The sequence below is a fragment of the Primulina tabacum genome, chromosome 14 (assembly GCF_025594145.1).
Source record: "Primulina tabacum isolate GXHZ01 chromosome 14, ASM2559414v2, whole genome shotgun sequence".
Taxonomy (NCBI): domain Eukaryota; kingdom Viridiplantae; phylum Streptophyta; class Magnoliopsida; order Lamiales; family Gesneriaceae; genus Primulina; species Primulina tabacum.
In genome coordinates, this window is record NC_134563.1 from 30172542 (window position 1) to 30194951 (window position 22410).

Consider the following 22410-nt stretch of genomic DNA (forward strand, 5'->3'; position numbering starts at 1 on the left):
ATGTATATATATATATATCTTAATTTTTATTTTTTTTGTGTTAAATGATATGGTACTTTATTGAGATATAATAGTGATAAATAATGTACTAAAATAGTTTTATGATATTTATTTATATAATGACGATCAAGTATTTTATAAATTTTTATTAATATTTGAGTAGATTTATTGTGAAATGGTCTCACGAATCTTTATCTGTAAGATAGGTCAACCCTACCGATATTCACAATAGAAAGTAATACTTGTAGCATAAAAAATAATTTTTTTCATAGATGACCTAAATACGATATTTGTCTCATAAAATACAATACATGAGACCGTCTCACACAAGTTTTTACTTTAATATTTTCGTATGCGCAAAATACATTTAATTTTGTAATGTAATACATGAGAATGAAAATAATCTAGAATTTTTGCAGACATAGGCACGAAAAAATACAAAAAAAATAATTTTTTTAAATTTATGATTTTTTATATTATTTAAAAAGGAAAAAAAAAATTTGAAAAGTCGTTAAGGAGAAACTTCACTACCTAGCGTTCACCAATTAATAGAGACGTCGACGAAAGCGTACCCACCAAATCTCCACCAGCACGGGCGACATTCTTTAAATACAGCTGCTCCACCGATTACTTCGAGGATTCACGCTTCTTGTGCGCTTGGCATCCGATTCTCTTACGCGTTCGATTTCTAAATTCCGATTCTATCTCTAATCCCTTTTCCTGGTGAGCTTCGATGATAACCCTTTTCATATACTTTGGAAAAAAAAAAAGATTTGTTTTTTGGTATTTTGGAGGTAAATGATGATTGCATTCACGTTCATTGGCTATTAGTGAGTTGTTGTTTTTTAATCAAATTGTTGGATTGAATCTGTTTGTTCATGAGATGTTCCTGGGAAATGCTTGTTTTAGTTCTCGGGTTATTATTATCATGTTTTTTGGTTTTATCCGGAATTATGGATAGTGGTGTCTTCAATTCTGATGAATTATATGTGATGTTTGTGAATATAGTATCAGAAGAATCTTCACTTTGCTGTGAATTAGTGTTCCGATGGGATTGGGAAGCATTTACAAGAGGCGTGCCAAGGTTTTTACATTAGCTGTTGTAATTTACCTCGACTATAAGGTATAGTGTGCTTCTTTCGGTTATCTTGACCTGATTATTTACTCATGCTGCGAAATGGAAACCATTTTCTTTGCTTTGTTTTCTTTCTGTTTTAATGTCTCGTAATCCTGAGGCAATTTCCTCTCATTTTTGTATGATTTTTTTTTATCTATAGGCCCTGCAACAGAGAGAGAAATGGATTCGCAAGTCTAACAGTGATGATCTCTGGGAGAAAGCTCACGAACGTAATGCTAAGCGTGTTCTTAATTTGATAGTTGAGCTGGAAGGTTTGTGGGTGAAACTTGGGCAATATCTATCTACACGAGCTGATGTGCTTCCCCAGGCCTATATTCGGCTTTTAAAACAGCTGCAGGATTCTCTTCCTCCTCGCCCTTTAGAAGAGGTGATTACTTTGATTTTAACATTTATCGGTTTTGTGAAAGTTAGTGGAAGATGAGCATGGTTCCACCCTAACTAAAATTTAGGCATGCCACAGCAAGAAGATCACAAGTTATTAGAGGTTGTAGTCACCATCCTCGAGATCCATGAATGGACCAAAATTTTCTGCCAGGAATTTGCATATATACCATGTCACTCTCCCATATGATTGGCTATCAGAAATATGCATTTTTGTTTTGGTTATATTGTTGTTGTACCATAGATATCTACATTTTTTATGGCTACATTGATGATAGTACCTCAAAAATTTGTGGGGAAAAACAGCTTTTTGAGTTTAAATGAGAGTGGAAATTTGTTGTGATAAAAAGTGGATAGGCCAAACCTGCATGATTGGGGAAATCAATCCTAGCCATCTCATCTACTATTTTTTTTATAATATTTTTTTTATATATATGAATATGCTTACCATTGTGAGATAAAAATTTGAGCAAATAAATCAGTTTTACCCTCAAATGGTGAAATTTATGCAAATGTTCTTGGGAAACCTATAACTAGATTCTTTTATGCAGGTTCGTCAAACTATCAAAACAGAGTTAGGGGGATCCATGGACGAGCTCTTCTTGGATTTCGATAGAATTGCTCTGGCAACTGCATCAGTAAGACCCTTGTGCAAATATTACTGTCTGAGAGAACCAAGGAACTGTGGATGCAGATTATTGCTTTTTGATAACACGTTGAAGTACAATTAATCATTTTTTTGTTAGTAGAAAGGAACGGATATTATACCATTACCGTAACAACTTTGTACTTGTTCTTAGTGATGGAAATTTTTAGACAAGAGTAGTTCTGCTGATCATTTGAAGCTGTTATCCTAGTGTCTTAAGAAAAATCATGAATAAATAGGTTCTCTACAGATATCTACTTCCCAGATACAGGACTAGTGGTCATTCTGACATTTTTTCATTTTGTCTTTTATGAACATAAGTATTATTTTGCCTATAGTTGTTTCCATTTTTGCCTGTGGCGGAATGATTTATATGCTGGATGTACGTAATGATCTGTTTGATCTTTTATGCAGATAGCTCAAGTTCATCGGGCTACCATGATGGATGGGAAAAAAGTGGTTGTTAAAGTTCAACATGAGGGCATAAAGGAAATTATATTAGAGGTCATTATAGACCTTTGTTCTTGGGGTGTTAGGATGTTGTTTGAGTAATGTGCCAGACAATAAAAGGATTATTGCAAACTTCACTTTTGCAGGACTTGAAAAATGCCAAGTCTATAGTTGATTGGATTGCTTGGGCAGAACCACAATATAACTTCAATCCCATGATAGATGAGTGGTGCAAAGAAGCACCCAAGGAACTTGACTTCAACCATGAGGCTGGTAGGTGTGAATTCTTCATTTAGTTGTATCTTTTGTCTTGCACTTGCAGTATCATTTAACTCTTATGTTGCTTCTCCTTTTTGTGTAGAAAATACTCGGAAAGTTTCAAGGAATCTTTGCTGCAAAAGTAACAGTGGTGATGACAATATAAAACGTGTGGACGTCTTAATTCCAGAAGTTATTATGGTATTATTTTTTCTAAATCTTTGAGATGAAATTCTGGTCTACATAGATTGGTGCTTTTCCTTGAGAAACTAAACAATCATGGTTGCTAGTCAAATTTTCAATGACGGTAGTGAATACAAAATAATTGTTTTCTATCAAGTGTTAAAGATTTAGATTCACTATTTTTTTTAAAAAAAAACCGTTATCTTTTTTTTATTGTTATTAGAGGCAATGAAAAAATTAACCGGCCCTACCTATAGCAATGAAGCATAACAAAACCACTTTTCAAGTGCCTACCAACAAGTGCACCACTGTCTGTGTGGGTGGCAGGTTCAATATGAGTTGAGCCTGCTCAATTGATTTGTTAGCTTCCTTGAGTATGATGCTGAAGCTCGAAATTTGCGGACTTGTGAGGTTCAAAAGCTGATGAGCCTAATTGTGAGCACTTTTTTCTTTGATATGAACTTAATCTTCAACGGGTATTCAAACTTTGAGAGGATCCCATTTAGCTGTTTGTTATCGAAAATATTCAAATTTTACTTGTACACTTGTATCAAATGTAAAGGGAAAAAATGTATAAGAAGATAGAAAGAGATGTAATTGCTGCGGATACAATGTGATTTGCCTTATTTGCTCTGTCAAAGATAAAATGAGTAATGCGCTGCATCATAAGTGAGATTTATCATCTTTGATTTTATTGCCAATGGTTTTTCTTGAAAGACCACGATAAATAATATTTTTTTATTTTTGTTTGAAGTACAACTTAGATAGGAAGTACAATTAAACAGATTATTTAGTTGAAAGGTGGCTTGGAGTTGGTTTTTTCTTCAGAAATATCAAGACACGGAATTATTCTATAAACTTTGTTGGATTTGTTCTTTCTATCTTGTGATGGTAAAAACTTGAATTTACTAGTCTTACTCTACATTTAAGAACTTCTGTATTTATAAACCTTAGACAGACCAAAAATGCTCTCTAGGTATCTCTATCAATCAAATTGAAGCTCCATGCTTCCACGGGAAAAGAAAATAGGAGTATAAATCTACTTCCTTCAGTAATATGTTATTATGTTAGCAAAAGTCGGTGAATAGTGAATACCTAACCGGATGGCAGCTACAACATTGTGATACCATATTAGTAGTTTTTCAATTGGGTTCAACTGCTCTACAAAGGTGGTTCATGAGATTCAATAAAATGTTAGTTGTTTTCATTTATTATGTACAAATTGTTCTGAATATAGTTCTCTGGGTGTGGTAAAATGTTCCTTTGTACTGAAGACCCCACCCATCCTCAATTTTTTCTTTTTCCTGCATTTTACTGTGAAAGGAGTTGTATTAACTTTTCACTCTATTTTTCGTTAAGTCAACTGAGAAGGTCCTCATTTTAGAGTATATGGATGGAGTACGACTAAATGACTCAGAATCATTGGAAGCACTTGGTGTGGACAAACAAAAACTTGTGGAGGAAATTACACGCGCCTATGCCCATCAAATCTATGTTGATGGTTTTTTCAATGGTGATCCTCACCCTGGTACTCTCTGCTCCCTCTATCTTTTACATGTCTGTATGTTATTTTTCCTAATAGTCCACAATTTGTTAATTGTTTATGGGATGTAAAATAGGAAATTTCCTTGTGAGCAAGATTCCTCCACATCGACCAATTTTGTTAGATTTTGGTCTTACAAAGCATCTATCAGCAAGTATGACACAAGCACTGGCAAAAATGTTTCTAGCATCTGCTGAGGTTAGAACTATTCTTTTATTTTAGTTCTTTATATTACCTGACACGTAATTGCCTAAAATGATTCGAAAGCACAATCCAATGTATAACTATCCCTCGATACTTGAAACTTCAATTGTTTTGCTGACTCGAATACATTCCAACTTTGACATTCTTTTATTGTGATTCTTTATAATAAACTAACACGTAGAAGCTCATAAATAATCAGAAAACCCAGTTCAGTCAATAATTATCCCCTGATTCCAGAAACTTCAATTGTATGGCTAAGTCAAATGCCTTCCACCTTTTACACTATCCTTTTATTGTGGTTCTTTTTATTAATTGACACGTGGAAGCTCATAAATGATTAGAAAGCACCATCCAATCTATTACCATCCCCTGATACTTTCATTCCTCCTTTTGCATGGAACTGTGCTGCTATTGAATTTTCTAACTTGTACATCACAAAACACCCTTTCTCTTGCAGGGTGATTACGTGGCACTTTTATCTTCCTTTGCAGAAATGGGACTAAAGATGCGGTTGGACCTTCCGGAACAAATGATGGAGATAGCAAATGTGTTCTTCCGCACCTCAACTGTGGCAAATGAAGCTCCTGTAAGCTAGCACATTTTGTTATAATGTGAGTTTTCCAATTGTGTACTCAATGAACTTTACTCATTGGTCTAGCAAAACATGAAAATCTTGGCTGAGCAAAGGGCTAGAAACATGAAGATTGTGCAAGACAAGATGAAACTCAATAAGAAAGAAATGAAACGTTTTAATCCCGTAAGTTCATAATGTCTTTCGGTTTGCTACTATCAACCTATTGATGAGCTATCTTTTCTTAGTTTCTAAGATATTTCAAACATTTCTTCAGGTCGATGCTTTTCCTGGTGATATCATTATTTTTGGCAGAGTAATTAATCTCCTGAGAGGTGGAACACAGATATATAGTATAATCTCTATAATTCATAGCATCGGGACCACGTAAATTCTATCGACAAAGGAGATATTTAACAATCAATACACACGTATATTTTAATTAATTTGCATAGTAATCTAGGATTAAATGAGCATACACTTAATCAACTAAAAAATCATGTGCATATTATTAAAGTTGAATTACTCTGTTATCATGTTATGAACTAAGCAAAAAAATGATAAAAGAGGAGTATATAAATTATATGATATTGTTAGTATGCCAAATGGTAGCAAATCAAAGCCCTAAATATAGAAAACAATTAGTCAATTTAAATTTATATAGTTTTGGGGTGTGACAGCTAAGGAAGTATACAAGTATCAACAACACTTCGCGATTTTTTATTCTTATAGTATGATAAGGCAATTACAAACTTCTAGATCTAATTGGAAAAATTAGAGATGATATTTAATTATTTTTTAAATTAAAGAAAATTAAGAAACAATATTCTTGTTTTAAAAAGTTGCCGGCTCAACAAACAGTCACGGTTTCTATTTATTTTTATAAGTTTAGCAAATTATTAAGTTAAAAAGATTATGATGTATATGTATACATATAATTGTATATAAATTTTTCTCTACAAATTTCTCCTGAATTTGGGAACCGGCATGGATATCAGGGCTTTCATCATCCATGAATGTACGCATTGTATATGTGGATATCATGAGACCATTTGCTGAATCCATTTTGCAATTGTAAGCTTTGCTCTCTCTCTCTCTCTCTTTTTAATATTTTCAAGGTCGCTTGCCTCATTTGCTATTTGTGTAACTTCTCTTAGCAACCTAAACAATGGTCCAGCATTTAATGCACGATGGATCCATGACACTCCGATCTTATCTAATGTTGAAGACAAGTTGAGGCGGCTCTTAGTTGATCTTGGGAATGCTGATAAAGTACTTGGGATCCAGGTGCATACTACTGCTTCATGACATGTCCGAAAGAGAGCTAATCATTTTTTTCCCAAAATAGATAGTGCTTTTGGTAGTTACTTGATAGAGGAATTGATATCTGCGTTCATCTAGAGCTTTGGAATAGTGTGTAAGAGATTAACAAGATATAGGATTTATCCTAGTACATTCTTGTCTTTTTTATATGATAACATGAAAATTTCTGAAAAAAATTCTGTTTCGGCAAAAATTATGTCATTTGTTATACAATGAATGACTAATTTGTTAGTATGTCTGACACAGTATTTTAGTTTGTCCATTTCTTCTATTGAGAAGGCTGATTTGACTCGTCATAAATTCCCGTGGCTTCTTTGACAGGCCTTCATTTCTGTTTTGAAAATGTATAGGTATGTGCCTATAAAGATGGAGAAGTAATTATTGACACGGCTGCTGGGGTGCTTGGAAGATATGATCCTCGGCCTGTTCAACCGGATAGTTTATTCCCTGTTTTTTCTGTATCAAAAGGGATCACGGCAGGCATGGTACATTGCCTAATTGATGATGGGTACGCAAAAGCTTCCGTGCTTATGTTGTCCCTTGCAAGGAAAATCTTAAGTGATTGTGCTTTAAATATTTTGTACTAGTCACTTAATATTTGTCACTTAAATAGTTTAATGGATTATCACCGTGATTTGGGAATCAAATACTTGTCATTTTACAGAAAGTTATAACTAGTGATAATAATGCAAATCAAATATTTTAAATCATAAAGCATCCCAAACTCCATATCTCAAGTTCTTGTCGCAGGAAGCTGAATCTCGAGGAGAAAACTGCAAATATCTGGCCTCACTTTGAATCCAGCGGAAAAGATCAAATTAAGGTAACTTTTTGTGCTGCAGTTTAATTTTGCCGATGCTATTGAAGTATGTCATCTATTTATGGCAAAACTTGTAGTCGTTGAGAAAAATAACGAAGATGGTAATGAGAAAATCTGAAGTTTCTGAACTCCAACCTTTTAATTGACAAAAGTAAGATGCAGTTTACAATTCCCAAGTAGAACTCCTATTTTGTTTTATTTGTTTATGTTTAGCATAATTAAACAAAATGTAAATATATATTTTTTATTTATGCAAAATTAGGTTCATCATGTACTTAATCATACGTCTGGGTTACACAATGCCTTGGCTAGTCTGACACGTGAAAATCCGTTGCTAATGACTGATTGGGATGAGTGTCTGGACTGTATTACGGCGGCGACACCAGAGACTGAACCCGGTCATCAGCAGTTGTACCATTATTTATCTTTTGGATGGCTATGTGGCGGTATTATTGAGGTATTTCAGATCTTTTTAAAATGGAAAGCATATAAATTCTGGTCTCATCCAAAATGGATCTCTATTTTTTTTTTGAGTTACTTCAGGTTGAGGTTTAAATGCTATCAAATGCCTGATATACCTGATTTGTTTAGCAGCAAACATTTCACATATTATGACCCTTACATTCAAAGTTCTATTTATTTGACATATTAAATATATGTAGATGGGGAAATGAAGGAAAAAACTTGTAGTTATCATGACTAATCATGATCATATATCCAGTAGTAAACAGTTATATGGCTTAGAAAGATTTTGAAACAATCTGCTGAATGGATTTTGTCGCAGGACTACAAAAAATCTACAAGAAAAAAGGATTGTGGTGGATCCTTTTGCATATTCTGTTTATATGCCTTGATATACCGCATATAAACTTGTCGATATTTGAACTGGCATGATATGGAGATAATAAAATATCGTCATCATTCTTGTTGTGCAGTATGCCTCCCATAAGAAGTTTCAGGAGATTCTTGAAGAAGTGTTTATTCGTCCTCTCAATATAGATGGCGAGCTATACATTGGAATTCCTCCAGGCATGTCCATTCATCAACTGTTTTGCTCACACTCACTTGTGCTCTTGATACACTGTGTTCATCTTTGCTTACTCAATTGAATATCTTGACTGAAAGGAATTTCATGCTTCACACTACCCAGAAGGGTGTCTCTAGGAGTGAATATTTATCAAAACATCCGCTTGTATTGATAAATTAATTTCCATGAATCATTGGGGTAATGCCCTTAGGGTACCATCTCATCACCCCTTAACTGAGGATCAAACTATTTTTTCAATTCAAAACATAGTATTTTTAAACCTCGGTGGAGTTATACATAGTAATGGCTATGGCATGGGAGGTTTTTCTGAACCTTTAGGGTTGGAACATTCGGTTTACTAATTTTTTAGTCGCTCGTTATTTTGTTCATTTATGACATCTATTTATATTTGCGAAATTGTTAAAAGCATGGGCGACCCTTTAACATGGGCGACCCCAGAATTCGACTGCATTGTTTGCCTCTGGGTTTGTTCCATTTGGGGGACAACATATTAACTTCTCCCTTGCCAAAATTATAAGCTTGAAATTGTCCTTAGTTTTTTTTTCCGGCACATAGCCTGACCATATAGTTTCTTTCTCGTAGGTGTGGAATCTCGACTTGCCACGCTTACCGTAGATATGGACGAAATACAAAAATTTTCAGAAATCAGTAAGCGTCCAGACCTACCATCCACCTTTCAGAACCAAATACAAGATGTTTCTCAAATGGCATCCACTCTTCCTGCCTTATTCAACACACTTAACGCACGCCGTGCCATCATACCTGCTGCTAATGCACATTGCTCAGCTCGAGCCTTGGCACGCTACTATGCAGCTCTTGTCGATAAAGGTGTCATTCCACCGCCACATTCTTCTTCCACCAAGCCCCCACTCGGCAGCCATCCGCACATTCCCAAGTTCTCGTCTCCAAGAACCTCCAAGAAACGGACGTGTTTCAGCCGTAGCTCCACTAAAAAGTTGAGTGACAATAACTACTCTCAGGTTCCGAGCAATGACACCACCTCCAATGGCTCGTTACCTGATTATCATAGCAACTCTAGAACTACGAAGCTTTTTACCAACAGTAACATTCACGATCAATTCATGGGAGTTGGAGAATACGAGGGTTTGACACTTCCGAACGGGCAATTTGGGCTTGGATTCAAGAGATCTTACTCGGAGGATGGTAAATTAATCGGTTTTGGCCATTCGGGCATGGGAGGTTCAACCGGATATTGCGACATAAACAACCGGTTTGCGATTTCTGTGACTTTGAATAAAATGAACTTGGGAGGTGTGACTGCAAAGGTGATGAAGTTAATTTGTTCAGAACTTGATATTCCATTGCCTGCAGATTTTTACAGATTTACAGAGAGGATACATGAGAATGAGGTAAATGTGGCTAGCCCTTTGATTAATTGAGAAGCATCTTATAGTATATATTTCTTTGATCATATTTATTTTCGTTGATCTGGTTTTGCATGATACAAATTTAATACAGATAATGGAATTTAAATGAATTACATACTTGAATTTTTATATATTTATTTATTCTTTTTTCATACAACGGGTGTGGGGGTATATATATATACACATATATATTGTTTTTATCAAATTGAATTGAGGCATATAGAAGTGACTGGATACTTGCATTTTTAAACCTCCACCGTCAGTGTCGACCGGGGGCTTTGAAAATATAACAGTAGGCGAGGCCACGCCTGCCACAGTGGCGGGGTTCTGTCCTTTATATGTTGATCGATTTTTATGGCCTTTGATTGTCTTGTTTCGCTTAAGATTCCGAGAAACACAGATTTCTTTAGGATATCTATCGTGAGTTCAGAATTCTATAAATCTCTATATAGTATAATTATTACAAAAATTCATGTGAGACGATGTATTATATAATAGGAAGATAATATATACTAGTCGTTAAGGCAACATTTTACATGTGTAACATAATACACAAATATTATGTATGACTTGAACTACTGTATTTATATTTTATAAAAGTATTTTGATAAAAATGATGTTTAATATTAAATAGCAAAGATACCAAAATATTATGCTGTTGCCACAAATTTTTCGACATTACATAATCAAAATGTTAATTTCATTAATGAAAAATTAGTTCATTTATGTAGTTAACCAAATAGATTGTACTAAATGATATTTTAGGTAAATTCGAAATTATACCATGATCCAAACGATTATTCAATGGTTTAATTATTATAATATAGTAAACATAGCTAATGTTTGTGTCTTATATTGTATGAGGTAATATATATTTGGAATATTAAGTTATATTATATATGTAAGGATATATATCTAATTAATTATACTATTTTCATTTTATTATATAAAAAAGTAGCATCATATTTTTTTTAATTAGGTGAATTTTATTTTAAAGATCCCGTACCAGCTTATGGTCTTGCAAAGCTATTGTTGTTTTACTTAAGCGAAAATGGAATGTATGTGTTTTACGATGTCATCTTTCAACGAGAGTCGTAGTCAAATGATTATCATATTTGAAAGAATAATATCATAAAGACCCCACCCACACCATTTAAACGTGCAAGAACACGACAATATAAGGAAATTTAGATGGAAAGGTTTTTGTGTCGTCTCGTTTAAAAAAATAGCCTCCACCAAGAAAAGACATCGTTACCCCCATAAAAAAAGAATTAAAAATTGTTAAAAAATAAGAAATGTAACACTCCAAATAGTAGCCACACAATATTAAAATAAAATAAAATAATATAGTTAGTTAAAATAATATAAGCTTTATTCTGGATAATATTTGCAAAAAAGAGATGTTATGCATAACACAATTTTGACATCATCTTACAATTAATAATGAGTTTTTCTAGATAAATATCATTATTATTTTAAGTTATTTGAATTATTTAATTTTGAGCTTGGATAGCACCCCAAAAATATATGTATTTAATTAGTTAAACCCTCATCCAAATCTGCACCAACGCCGTTCCAAAAGAAAGAGAAGAAAACGTAAGAATCTTCATTCTCAAAGCCGTCCGGTTCCGACTGCCAAGTCAAATAATCGTGAACTTTTTCATTTCTCAAGTTAAGGTTATTTGTATCATAACTAGGGATGTAAACGAATCAAACCGTTTGTGAGCTATTCGAAGCTCGATTCGATAAAAGCTCATTTGAGCTCGTTTAATGAGGCTCGTTAAGATAAACAAACCAAACTCAAGCTTTACAGTATTCGGCTCGTTAGCTCGTAACATGTTCGTTGGTAAGTTCATGAGTAATCTTTTAGATGAAAAAATAATAGTTTTGATTTATGATTTTGCATATTATTTATGAAATATATAGAAAAATCTATTAAATTTATTTATTATAATAAATTTACAAATTTTAATAAGAATAATATATTTTTCTTTAAATATATAATTTACTTTTTAATTAATTTAATGAAAATTTAAATGTATAATTCATATTTATTAAGCTTGTTTAGGCTCGATAAATGCTTGAATAAGCTCGTGAGCCATGCATATATTCGTTAAATAAAGCTCGAGCTCGGCTTGATTATAAACGAACCAAGCTCAAACATTCAAGAGTTCGGCTCGGCTCGACTCGATTACATCCCTAATCATAACCAAATATACGTAAAAATAGGGAAATATCATCATTTACTGTCCATTCACTCCGATCCAGAACCAAATATATCATATCTGAATAAGCTAATGACCACATATGAGATGAGTAATAACGTGAACTTAAGGAATAAAGTTCGATATTGGCAGCATCACTTGCTGCAATGGCGTATGCAGTGGCGGAGCCAGAAATATGGCTCCGTCCGGGTTGGAATTTTAAACTCTAAAATCTTTTAATATTTTAAATTGATCTACGGGACTAATATCATATTATTTCAAATTTATACAAAATTTACATATATATTTTTAAAAAAAATTGGACCACCCGGGCTTCAACCATGTGACTCCGCCTCTGGGCGTGTGGACATGAGATTCTAGCAACATCAAACGCTAAACAACTGAACGAATTTGTTTGGAAGTCAACTATTGAATTATGTGTGTATGTCGTAAACATTCTACTTATTTTGATAGCATGGATGAGTGTAATATTAATGTGTATTCTATCTTTGTGTATTCCCCACCTATCCAGGTGATGTGTATTCTATCTTTGTAGAGTACCGTGAATAAAACCCTTAATTTTACCAATATGCTCTCTTCACAATAAAACCCTATAAAATAAAAATAAAGTGAGACAACTATAGCAAATGTTGGGTGGGATGGAATTATTTTGAAATGTGACATGCATTATTTTGAAAACATATTGAATTAAATTATGAAATGTTAATAAAACTCACAGTAAATAACATGACATAGTGCTACTATCTATGTGACAGTGGTTATGGGCACGTCGAGGGATTCTTAACACTATATAGAATAATGCGTTATCATATGAATGATTGGGCCATTGGCAACATAGCTCTAATGAACTATAAGGAAAATTTCAACTATAAGCATTGTCGCGCAGAAAATGCTATTGAAAAGGTGTTTGAAAGACGATGGGCTGTACTCCGAAGTCCTATATCCTACCTCTAAAAGTCCAAAATCGTAAGATTGTGGCATGCATTTTCCTACACAACTTCATTCGTTCTGAAATTCAAGATGATCCAATGAAGGAAGTCGATGATGGAACTAATACTTCTAATGAATACATCGAATCTGATTTCATAAAAAATATGGAGTCATCACCAGCTTGGGACATTTGGAGAGATAATTTAGCGATGTCATTGTATCAGAATTGATTAATGAATTCTCAGCGGCTTGTATTCTACTTTAATATCTTGACCATGTGCCGACATATGAGAGAGAACTTGTGGCTTTGTTTGGGATATTAACTTCTATTGTTTTCTGTTTTTAGAATGTTTAAAACTATTGATTTCTTTATTGTTTTGGATTAATGTAGTTGTGTTGTTCTATTTAGTATTTTCATAGAAAGATTAAGTACTTGTCATTTACCATTTTTCCACAAAATCATGTTTACATTTCAGGGAACACATTTGTACTAAACATGAGCAATGGATGTTGGAGCATCCAAAAATACCGTTGGTGGCAAAGAAAAGAAATCGGACAAAGGTAGACGTGTGTGGAGTACTTATGAGGAGGAAGTCCTGATTGAAGCACTGAAAAGTTCCATCCAGCGTGGGTTTAAAAGTGAGAATGAGTTCAAAACTGGATACTTGGTTTTCTTTGAAGGTGCACATAAATTCTAAAATACATGTGTGGAAGAAAACATATGGTAGTCTGGTCACGATGCTAGCTGAAGTGGGATCGGATAGAATGAAACCAAAAAATGATTGAGTCCACGTACAGAAGATGCTGGGGCTTACTATTTAAAGTTTTTGTCGATCTTAATTTAAATATTTTCAATTATTTTTTATATAGTAATATGTTGTGTGAGATTTATTAAATATATAACATATTGATAACAACGTCCGTCCGATGCGATACAAGTCGTGGCCATATTATTATGATTGGTGTGAGACCTTTGGAAGTGATCGTGCAAGGGGGAACGCGCAGAGAGTTTCGCAGATACTGTGCAAGGTGTTACTTAACATGAATAATGACATTCCTCCTCAAATGGATGACATATTGTGATTGTGAATATGTCTTATTGTGAACAAACCATGTAGTTTTTGAAATACACAATATTGTACTTTCCTGCCACTCTTAAATATAAGTATTTCGTTTGCAATTTGGTTTTTCTTGTGTGTTCATTTTGGTAATAAAATATTCTTCGACGGGTTGACAAAAATAACAAGCGGGATTAGTGAAACAATAAGGAACAAGTAGTTGATGTATGTTGTAAAAAGTTAAATAATAACAAACTCAGAACACTGTAACTGCAATAATAACAAACCTATTGATAATGAGGAACTAAATTACTATATCTAAAATCACATATTTGCAGATATGTTAAAAAATATGGAAAGAAATATGTCAATAGTCCACAGTGAAGTCGGATGATGTTGGTGAAGTCGGCTACAGTTTTTGAAGGATTGGATGTTCTGCAGCAAATCAATTTTTGTATGCAACGGTTTTTTAAAGACATAATGATGTTTTCTTGTGGTCTAGGAGACACCGTGAAGGGTTGAGTGAATTTCTTGTATGTAGGTATGGAAAGAAGGTTCGATTGAAGGCATTTTGGGAAATTAGGGTATCATTTTAAATTTATCACTTTTATCATCAATCACACCAAATGATAAATTATTTATAACAATTTTCTAGTAGTTCATATCAAACACTGTATATTTTATCACATTATATCAACTATCTTTATATTTTTATAAATCATCATTCAAATATTTTATTACTCAATTATCACATCACACGAATCAAACAATACTTAAGTGACCTAACATGAACAAATCTGTAGCAATTCTTTTTATGCCAAATTTCATCATAATTTATTTTTCATTGTCCATAGTATTGAAATATATTGTTTGTAACTATAATATTAGTATATATCAAAAAAGAAAACAAAATGACTAGAATTAATAGGATTCAGTGGACTTGAATTCAAGTACATTGAGCTTCGATGAATTTGGATGGGGTTCTTGTACTTCAATTCAAGTCAACTAGAACCTCATTCAAAGTCCATTGAACTCAAATCTGGTGGACTTGGATGGGTTTACACTAGTGTAATGACTCAGATTATTTTTTGAATAAGATAATTGTTAAACATGATTCAAATATCATTATTGTTAAGTAAGGTGGACCAAAATATTTTTTATATTTTTCAAATGTGGCGGCTAGCAATACTTTTCAAATGTGGCAGCTCGCAGATGCATATGTCAAAGAATGGTTGGTGGCCGCTAGAAAATACAGAAAATAGAGCTCCCCCATCTCAATTTAAGATATTCTAAAAACAGAAACAATTACAAAGTTTTGAAAACAAGAGAAAGCAAAGAGTTGTGAGTTTCTCTTGTGAGAGTCTGAGAAAATATTTTCTCGGTTATACTCGGGGGCTCCGGATTGTGAGATATTAAGTGTTTTGTATGCACTTGTAATTTTCTCCCTATAATAAAGATTTGCGGTAGCTCTGTGGACGTAGTCTATCTTGGGTGAACCACATAAATCTTTGTGTTCTTAATGATTACTTTATTTCGCATTTTTGGGTATTATATTATCATCATGGTCGCCATCGTTTCGGTGTAATTACCCAACAATTAGTATCATAGACTTGTTGAAAAATTTCTTAGATTCTGAGTATGCTATGTGGTTGCAGATTTGTTTGATATTCCACATCAGAAAAGATTTTTTTAGATTTTTTGCTAAGGCTAGAGAAGCGATGGCCGGAGATGATGGATCGGGACCGGGAATCAACAAGTTCGATGGAACATATTTTTTGTTCTGGCGGTTACAAATTAGAGAATTTTTGTACAGTAAGAAGCTGCATCAACCTCTATCAAGAAAGAAACCGGAAAAAATGGAGGATGATGACCGGGAGCTCCTTGACCGACATGTGTTAGGTGTGATACGATTGACCCTAAAGAAGAATGTGGCACATAACGTGGCGCAGGCACAAATCACAGAAGAGATGATGTCCATTTTCGGACATGTACGAGAAGCCATCAGCAAACAACAAAGTACATCTCATGAAAAAGTTATTCAACTTGAAAATAGGAGAAGGTGCTTCGGTGGCTAAACACATCAATGAGTTCAACACGATTGTTTCTCAGCTAACATCGGTAGAAATTAATTTTGATGATGAGATTCCTGCACTTATTTTTTTGATGTCTTTACCAAATGTTTGGGAGCCAATACAGACAGCGGTTAGCAACTCTGTTGAAAAAAGAAAACTACAATTCAATTATGTCAGAGATCAAATTCTTGCTGAAGAAGTTCGCATGATGGATTTAGGTAAAGGAATATCATCGAAATCTGCTCTAAATCTCGAGAACAGAGGAAGGGGCAGTAGTGGCGAAAAGAGTTCTAACCGATGGCGCAGTAGGTCCAAGTCAAGAAATAGAAAGACAAAAACAATTTTGAAAAGAATTTGAAGTGCTGGAGCTATGGTGAAACTGGTCAGTTAAAAAAGAACTGTGTTGGAATATTTCATGTTCGCAATCCTGATTTTGATGTTAACAAAACTTGTTATTGTGTTTCTAACGTATTTACTCAAGTGTGTGAAGTTATTAAAACAAGAAGCAAGCTGAAACTGAATTCTGCACAAATTGAATTTCTGGCGAGCTTTGGTGTTTTGAAGATCTCTCTCAGCTGGAATGACAATCCGCCACTGGTCAGAAAACTCAATTTGGAACTAGTTGTATTTCACGTCAGTTGGACAAAATCGGATGTTATCAAGGTCAAACTGATCGTAACTGATCGCACGAAGACAGCAATCAGTTGGGTTTGAGCAGCGGCAGTATTTTGGTCATATCTCTCAGATCAACTATCAAAATGAATGGATTCAGTATGCGTTGGAAAGATAAGACGATGATCTACAAATCATTTTCAAAAATCAAAATCTGAATCGAAGTTTAAGATGCTGATAAATGACGATGAAGCTACTGGTTCTGTACAAACTTAAATCAGCTAGGCTGATTTCAGCACACCAGCTGAAACTGAACCAGCTGAAACTGAACCAGCTGCTGACCAACCAACTGAACTGAACAAGCTACTGACCAACTGAAACTGAATTAGTTGAACTCAACCAGACCAGCTGAAACTGAACCGAACCAGTTGAACTGAATCAGACCAACTGAACCAGCTGAATTGAACCGAACCAGCAGCTGACCAACTGAACTGAACTGAACCAGCTGCTGACCAGTTGAACTGAACGACCAGTTGAGTTGACCAGTCGGAAAAATGTCCAGCAAAGTGAATTTGATCGTTGCAATCTCAGAAACAGTACAGAAACTTTTCAAACGATCATATTCTTGTATCTAACGTATATATCATTGTTGGGGCCTATAAGTACATCTAGAAGATCAAACAAGAGCTTTTGAAGAAGATTCAAAGCATGGGCAGTTAGCATGAAGAAATCAGCTAGTTGAGAGCACAAGCCCTTGTGTGAGGATATATTCGATATGTACACTATAAAGGATAAATTCATCACACACAATCACTCACACATATACAAGAGAGTTGAACTTCAAAGATTAATTGAGTGAGTCTTGCACAAAGACAATAAACTTGTGTATGTAGTCTTTGCATATGAGACATTAAACAATAAGCTGATTGTTAGGTGCTGCTTAATTTCCTGAGTGCTAGGAGTTCTAGTTGGGTGCTGCCCTTCTGGAGTGGGTTTGTACAAGTAGTTGTATAAATCAAAGTCTTCTAGTGAATCATTCCTAAGGGGAAGAAGGGGTGACGTATGAGCATTTGAAGTCTCCGAACATCCATAAACAAATTCGTGTCTATTTGTTTATTGCATTTACTTATCATTTCCATTGTTTTAAGGATGCATTGTTGAAGCATTTTATGTGTTCTTCAAATATAAATTTATTGCATACCAAGTGTTTGATAAAATACTTCAACCAAATTATTTTTTACTCATTCAACTTGCATATATTTTAAATGCTTTACAAAATATTTTATCGATTTCTAAGAAGGATTATTTCGAGTTTCTTCCGCTTGGTTTGAACATCAAACTCGATTTAATTCATCGGTGTTCAATATTCAAGAACCGAGCTATTGTAGCTCAACGATGCTCCCCATAATCGATCTTGTCAAACTACAAATCAACAAATAATAATGCAAATGTTGTTACTGAGGAGGTACATGATGCTCTATTGCTATCCATGGAAAGCCCACTTGATTCTTGGGTTATGGACTCAGGAGCTTCATTTCATACAACTGGTAATCGTGATGTATTTGATAATTACATCAATAGCGATTATGGAAAAGTTTTCTTGGCTGATGGAAAGCCTTTGGAAATAGTTGGATATGGGTGATGTCTGGACGAAGATGTCAAACGGATCTGTATGGAAAATCAACAAAGTCATACATTTACCAAAATTGACACGCAATTTGATCTCAGTGGGACAACTCGATGACGAAGGCCATAATGTAACCTTTGGTGATGGTTCCTGAAAATTAAACAAAGGAACCATGATTGTTGCTCGAGGAAAGAAAACTGGAACACTTTATACGAGTTTCAGTTGCAGAGATACATTAGCAGCCTTGGATGCTGGAGTAAATTCAAGTATATGTCATTATAGGCTTGGGCATATGAGTGAGAAGGGAATGAAGATGCTTGTATCAAACGAGAAGCTACCGGAATTAAAGATCGTTGAACACAAGCTAAGTGAAAGCTGTATCTTTGGAAAGCAGAAAAAGGTGAGCTTTTCAAAAGGTGGTAGAGAATCAAACGCAGCAAAGTTAGATCTGATTCATACAGATGTATGGGGACCGTCTCCTGAGAAATCTCTTGGAGGCTCAAGATATTATGTCAGATTTATCGACAATTTGAGTCAAAAAGTTTGGGTTTATTTTCTGAAAAATAAATATGATGTTTTTGAGACCTTTAAAAGGTGGAAAGCCATGATTGAGAATGAAACCAACTTGAAGGTGAAGTGCTTACGGTCTGATAACGGTGGTGAATATGAAGATGATGAGTTCAAGAAATATTGTGCACAGAATGAGATCAAGATGGAGAAAATCATTCCTGGTACACCTCAACAGAATGGTGTAGCCGAAAGGATGAACTGGACCCTGAATGAATGTGTTAGGAGCATGAGACTACATTCTGGATTACCAAAATCATTCTGGGCTGATGCTGTTAACACTGCAGCATATCTAATCAACAGAGGACCTTCGATACCGCTTGACTGCAGAATACCCGAAGAGGTATGGAGCGGCAAAGAATTAAACATTTCTTTCTTTAAAGTGTTTAGATTTTTATCCTATGTTCATATTGACTCAGCTAGCAGAACAAAGCCTGATCTGAAATCAAAGAAGTGTTTCTTTATTGGTTGTGGAGATAATGAGTTTGATTATCATTTCTGGGATGACCAAAACCAGAAAATCATTCGGAGCAGAGATGTAATCTTCAATGAGCAAGTTCTTTACAAGGACAAGTCAGACATTGGACTGAAGATGAAAGTTCTGAAGTCAAGAATAAATATGAAGTTCCATTAACAGATATTCCCGTGAATGAATCAAAAAGCAATAACCAGAAAGATGAAGAATCAACTGCACAAGATGATGACCCACAAACTCCGGTGATTCAACTCAGGAGATCTTTGAGAACAATTAGACCAACTGAGAGATACTCCCCTGCACTTCACTATATTTTACTGACAGACAAAGGTGAATCGGAGACCTATGAAGATGCTATGAAAATGGTGATTCAATCAAGTGGGAGTTAGCCATGGAAGATGAGATGGATTCACTATCATCCAACCAGACGTGGCAGTTGACAGAACTTCCGCAAGACAAAAAGATATTACATAACAAGTGGGTGTATCGGTTAAAAAAAGAACATGATGGTAGCAAGAGGTACAAGGCAAGACTTGTTGTAAAAAAAGGTTTTCAACAAAAGGAAGGCACTGATTACATTGAGATTTTATCTTAAGTGGTTAAGTTAACCACAATTAGGTTTATACTCGGATTAGTGGCAAAAGAACATTTACATATGGAGCAGTTAGATATAAAGACGGCGTTTCTTCATGGTGATCTAAATGAAGAAATTTATATGAAGCATCCACAGGTCTTTGAAGTACAGGGAAAAGAGAAAATGATGTGCAAACTTCAGAAGAGCTTGTATGGTCTCAAACAAGCTCTAAGACAGTGGTACAAGAAGTTTGATGGATTCATGAGTAATAATGGTTTCCCAAGGTTACGTGAAGAAGTTTGATGGTTCTTATATCATTCTACTGCTATATGTAGATGATATGTTGATAGCAAGAGCTTGTCTGGAGGAGATTGATAAACTCAAGAAAGAGTTATCAAAAGAATTTGCTATGAATGATTTGGGTGCTGCAAAGCAAATCCTTGGAATGATAATCTTAAGAGACAAGATGAACAGAATCTTGAAGTTATTTCAAGAAGAGTGCATGAAAAGGATGGTTAGCAGATTTAACATGGATGAAGCTAAACACGAGAGTACTCCTTTGGCTAGTCATTTTAAACTAACCAAAGCACAATCACCTTTGACGGAGCAGGAGCAGGCTTATATGAACAAGGTTCCTTATGCTTCTGCTGTCGGAAGCTTCATGTATGCAATGGTGTGCACTAGACCAGATATAGCACATGTTGTAGGAGTTGTGTGCAGATTTATGAGCAATCCAGGAAAAAAACACTGGGAAGCAGTTAAATGGATTCCGATGTATTTGAAAGGTACTGCTAGTTTCTCTTTATGCATCAGAAGGTCAAAGTTGGGCTTACAAGTTTTTGTCGATGCCAAAATGGGTGGTGACCTAGATGGCAGAAAAAGTACCACTGGATGTGTGTTCACATTAGGTGGTACGATAGTAAGTTGGTATCTAAGTTGCAAAAGATAGTTGCATTTTCAACTACTAAAACTGAGTACAAAGCAGTGACAAAAGCTAGCAAAGAGATTATATGGTTGAGATCTTTTTTGGAAGAATTGGGTCAGAAGCTTGAAGGTAGCACATTACACTGTGACAGTCAGAGTGCTATTCATTTAGCAAAAAAATCATATTTATCATGCATTTGGTTTCACATATAGCGCTCTCTCATCTCAATTTATGATATCCCAAAAATAGAAGCAATTACAAAGATTCAAAAACAAGAGAAAGCAAAGAGTTGTGAGTTTCTCAAGTGAGAGTCAAAGAAATTATTTTCTTGGTTATACTCGGGGGTCAGGATTGTGAGATATTAAGTGTTTTGTATAAACTTGTAATTTTCTCCCTATAATAAAGATTTGCAGTAGCTCCGTGGACGTAGCTTATCTTGGGTGAACCACGTAAATCTTTGTGTTCTTGTTGATTATTTTATACCGTATTTTTGGGTATTATATTATCATCATTGTAGCCATAGTTTCGGTGAGATTACCTAACAATTACTTAGGTAAATTCAATTAATTTTTCAACATTCAATTCTGAACCACCGAAGCTTAGATCGAAACCACCGAACCATTCAGAGCTTCCTAAGTCAGATTAGAGCTTTTGATCCAGTAAATGGGCTAGGTTTTGGATCGATTTTGACACGCTAACCATTCACCAGTTCAGACTTTCCGAACCCAAGAAGCTCGAAAGGTGCCATCGTGTCTATCAGAATATGACACGTAGGTATCGGAGCTTCCGAACCCGAGTTTGGAACTTTCAAACTCCGCTATAATAGGCCATCCAAAAATCAAAATTCCTGCACCATTTATAAATTTTCGCACCAATTATAGCCGTTTTCTAAGAATTTGTAGTCGCTCCCAAAGGCCGTACGAGTTGCAAAGTGCTTCCAAAGGATCTGACGACCTAAGGATCGAATTATGCAGCTATTGACCCCAAAGGGTTGACGACGGACAAATGTATGATCCGATGGCTTTGTTAATTGGGGGATAATTCTTAAATCATGATTGGTGAGTAATATAGGTTATTGGGTTATAATTTATAGGATCAGCGGGTAGACATACAGTATTCCAGGAAAGTTTACAGGAACACAAGTATTGACCGACATATCCAGCTGAGCATGCAGTCTTATATGTTGCATTTTATTTGTCATATGATTATGATGCATGTTTATTTGTCATTATATTGTACGCGACATTTGCATATCCTATCGAGCGAGTAGACATATAGTATTTCAGGAAAGTTTACAGGAACATAAATATTAACCGACATATCCAGTTGAGCATGCAGTCTTATATGTTGCATTTTACTTTTCATATGATTATGATGCATGTTTATTTGTCA

At 34.8% G+C, this 22410-nt stretch overlaps 1 protein-coding gene across 3 annotated transcripts; it reads left to right on the plus strand.

Annotated features, from left to right (window-relative positions):
* The first annotated feature begins 530 nt into the window (after positions 1 to 530).
* Positions 531 to 10082, plus strand: LOC142524099 (uncharacterized). Of its 3 annotated transcripts, none has more exons than XM_075627835.1 (19): positions 531 to 723; positions 1009 to 1123; positions 1278 to 1505; positions 2071 to 2157; positions 2580 to 2669; positions 2762 to 2888; positions 2977 to 3074; positions 4416 to 4584; positions 4676 to 4797; positions 5261 to 5389; positions 5462 to 5560; positions 5652 to 5709; positions 6373 to 6448; positions 6532 to 6661; positions 7048 to 7205; positions 7448 to 7520; positions 7780 to 7974; positions 8453 to 8546; positions 9148 to 10082. In XM_075627835.1, the coding sequence occupies exons 2-19, from the start codon at positions 1049 to 1051 to the stop codon at positions 9963 to 9965; spliced, it is 2826 nt and encodes a 941-aa protein (XP_075483950.1). In that variant the 5' UTR covers positions 531 to 723; positions 1009 to 1048; the 3' UTR covers positions 9966 to 10082. The 3 variants fall into 3 exon arrangements, with proteins under 3 accessions (XP_075483950.1, XP_075483951.1, XP_075483953.1); XM_075627836.1 differs by lacking the exon at positions 531 to 723 and adding an exon at positions 773 to 794; XM_075627838.1 differs by lacking the exon at positions 531 to 723 and adding an exon at positions 810 to 830.
* Positions 10083 to 22410: the final 12328 nt, after the last annotated feature.

Excerpts from the sequence above, each read along its gene's own strand:
- LOC142524099 (XM_075627835.1), top strand. The coding sequence starts at position 1,049 with ATGGGATTGGGAAGCATTTACAAGAGGCGTGCCAAGGTTTTTACATTA. Across the intron at positions 2,158-2,579 it reads TTGCTCTGGCAACTGCATCA|ATAGCTCAAGTTCATCGGGC; the intron begins GTAAGACCCTTG and ends TCTTTTATGCAG. Across the intron at positions 5,390-5,461 it reads CTGTGGCAAATGAAGCTCCT|CAAAACATGAAAATCTTGGC; the intron begins GTAAGCTAGCAC and ends TCATTGGTCTAG.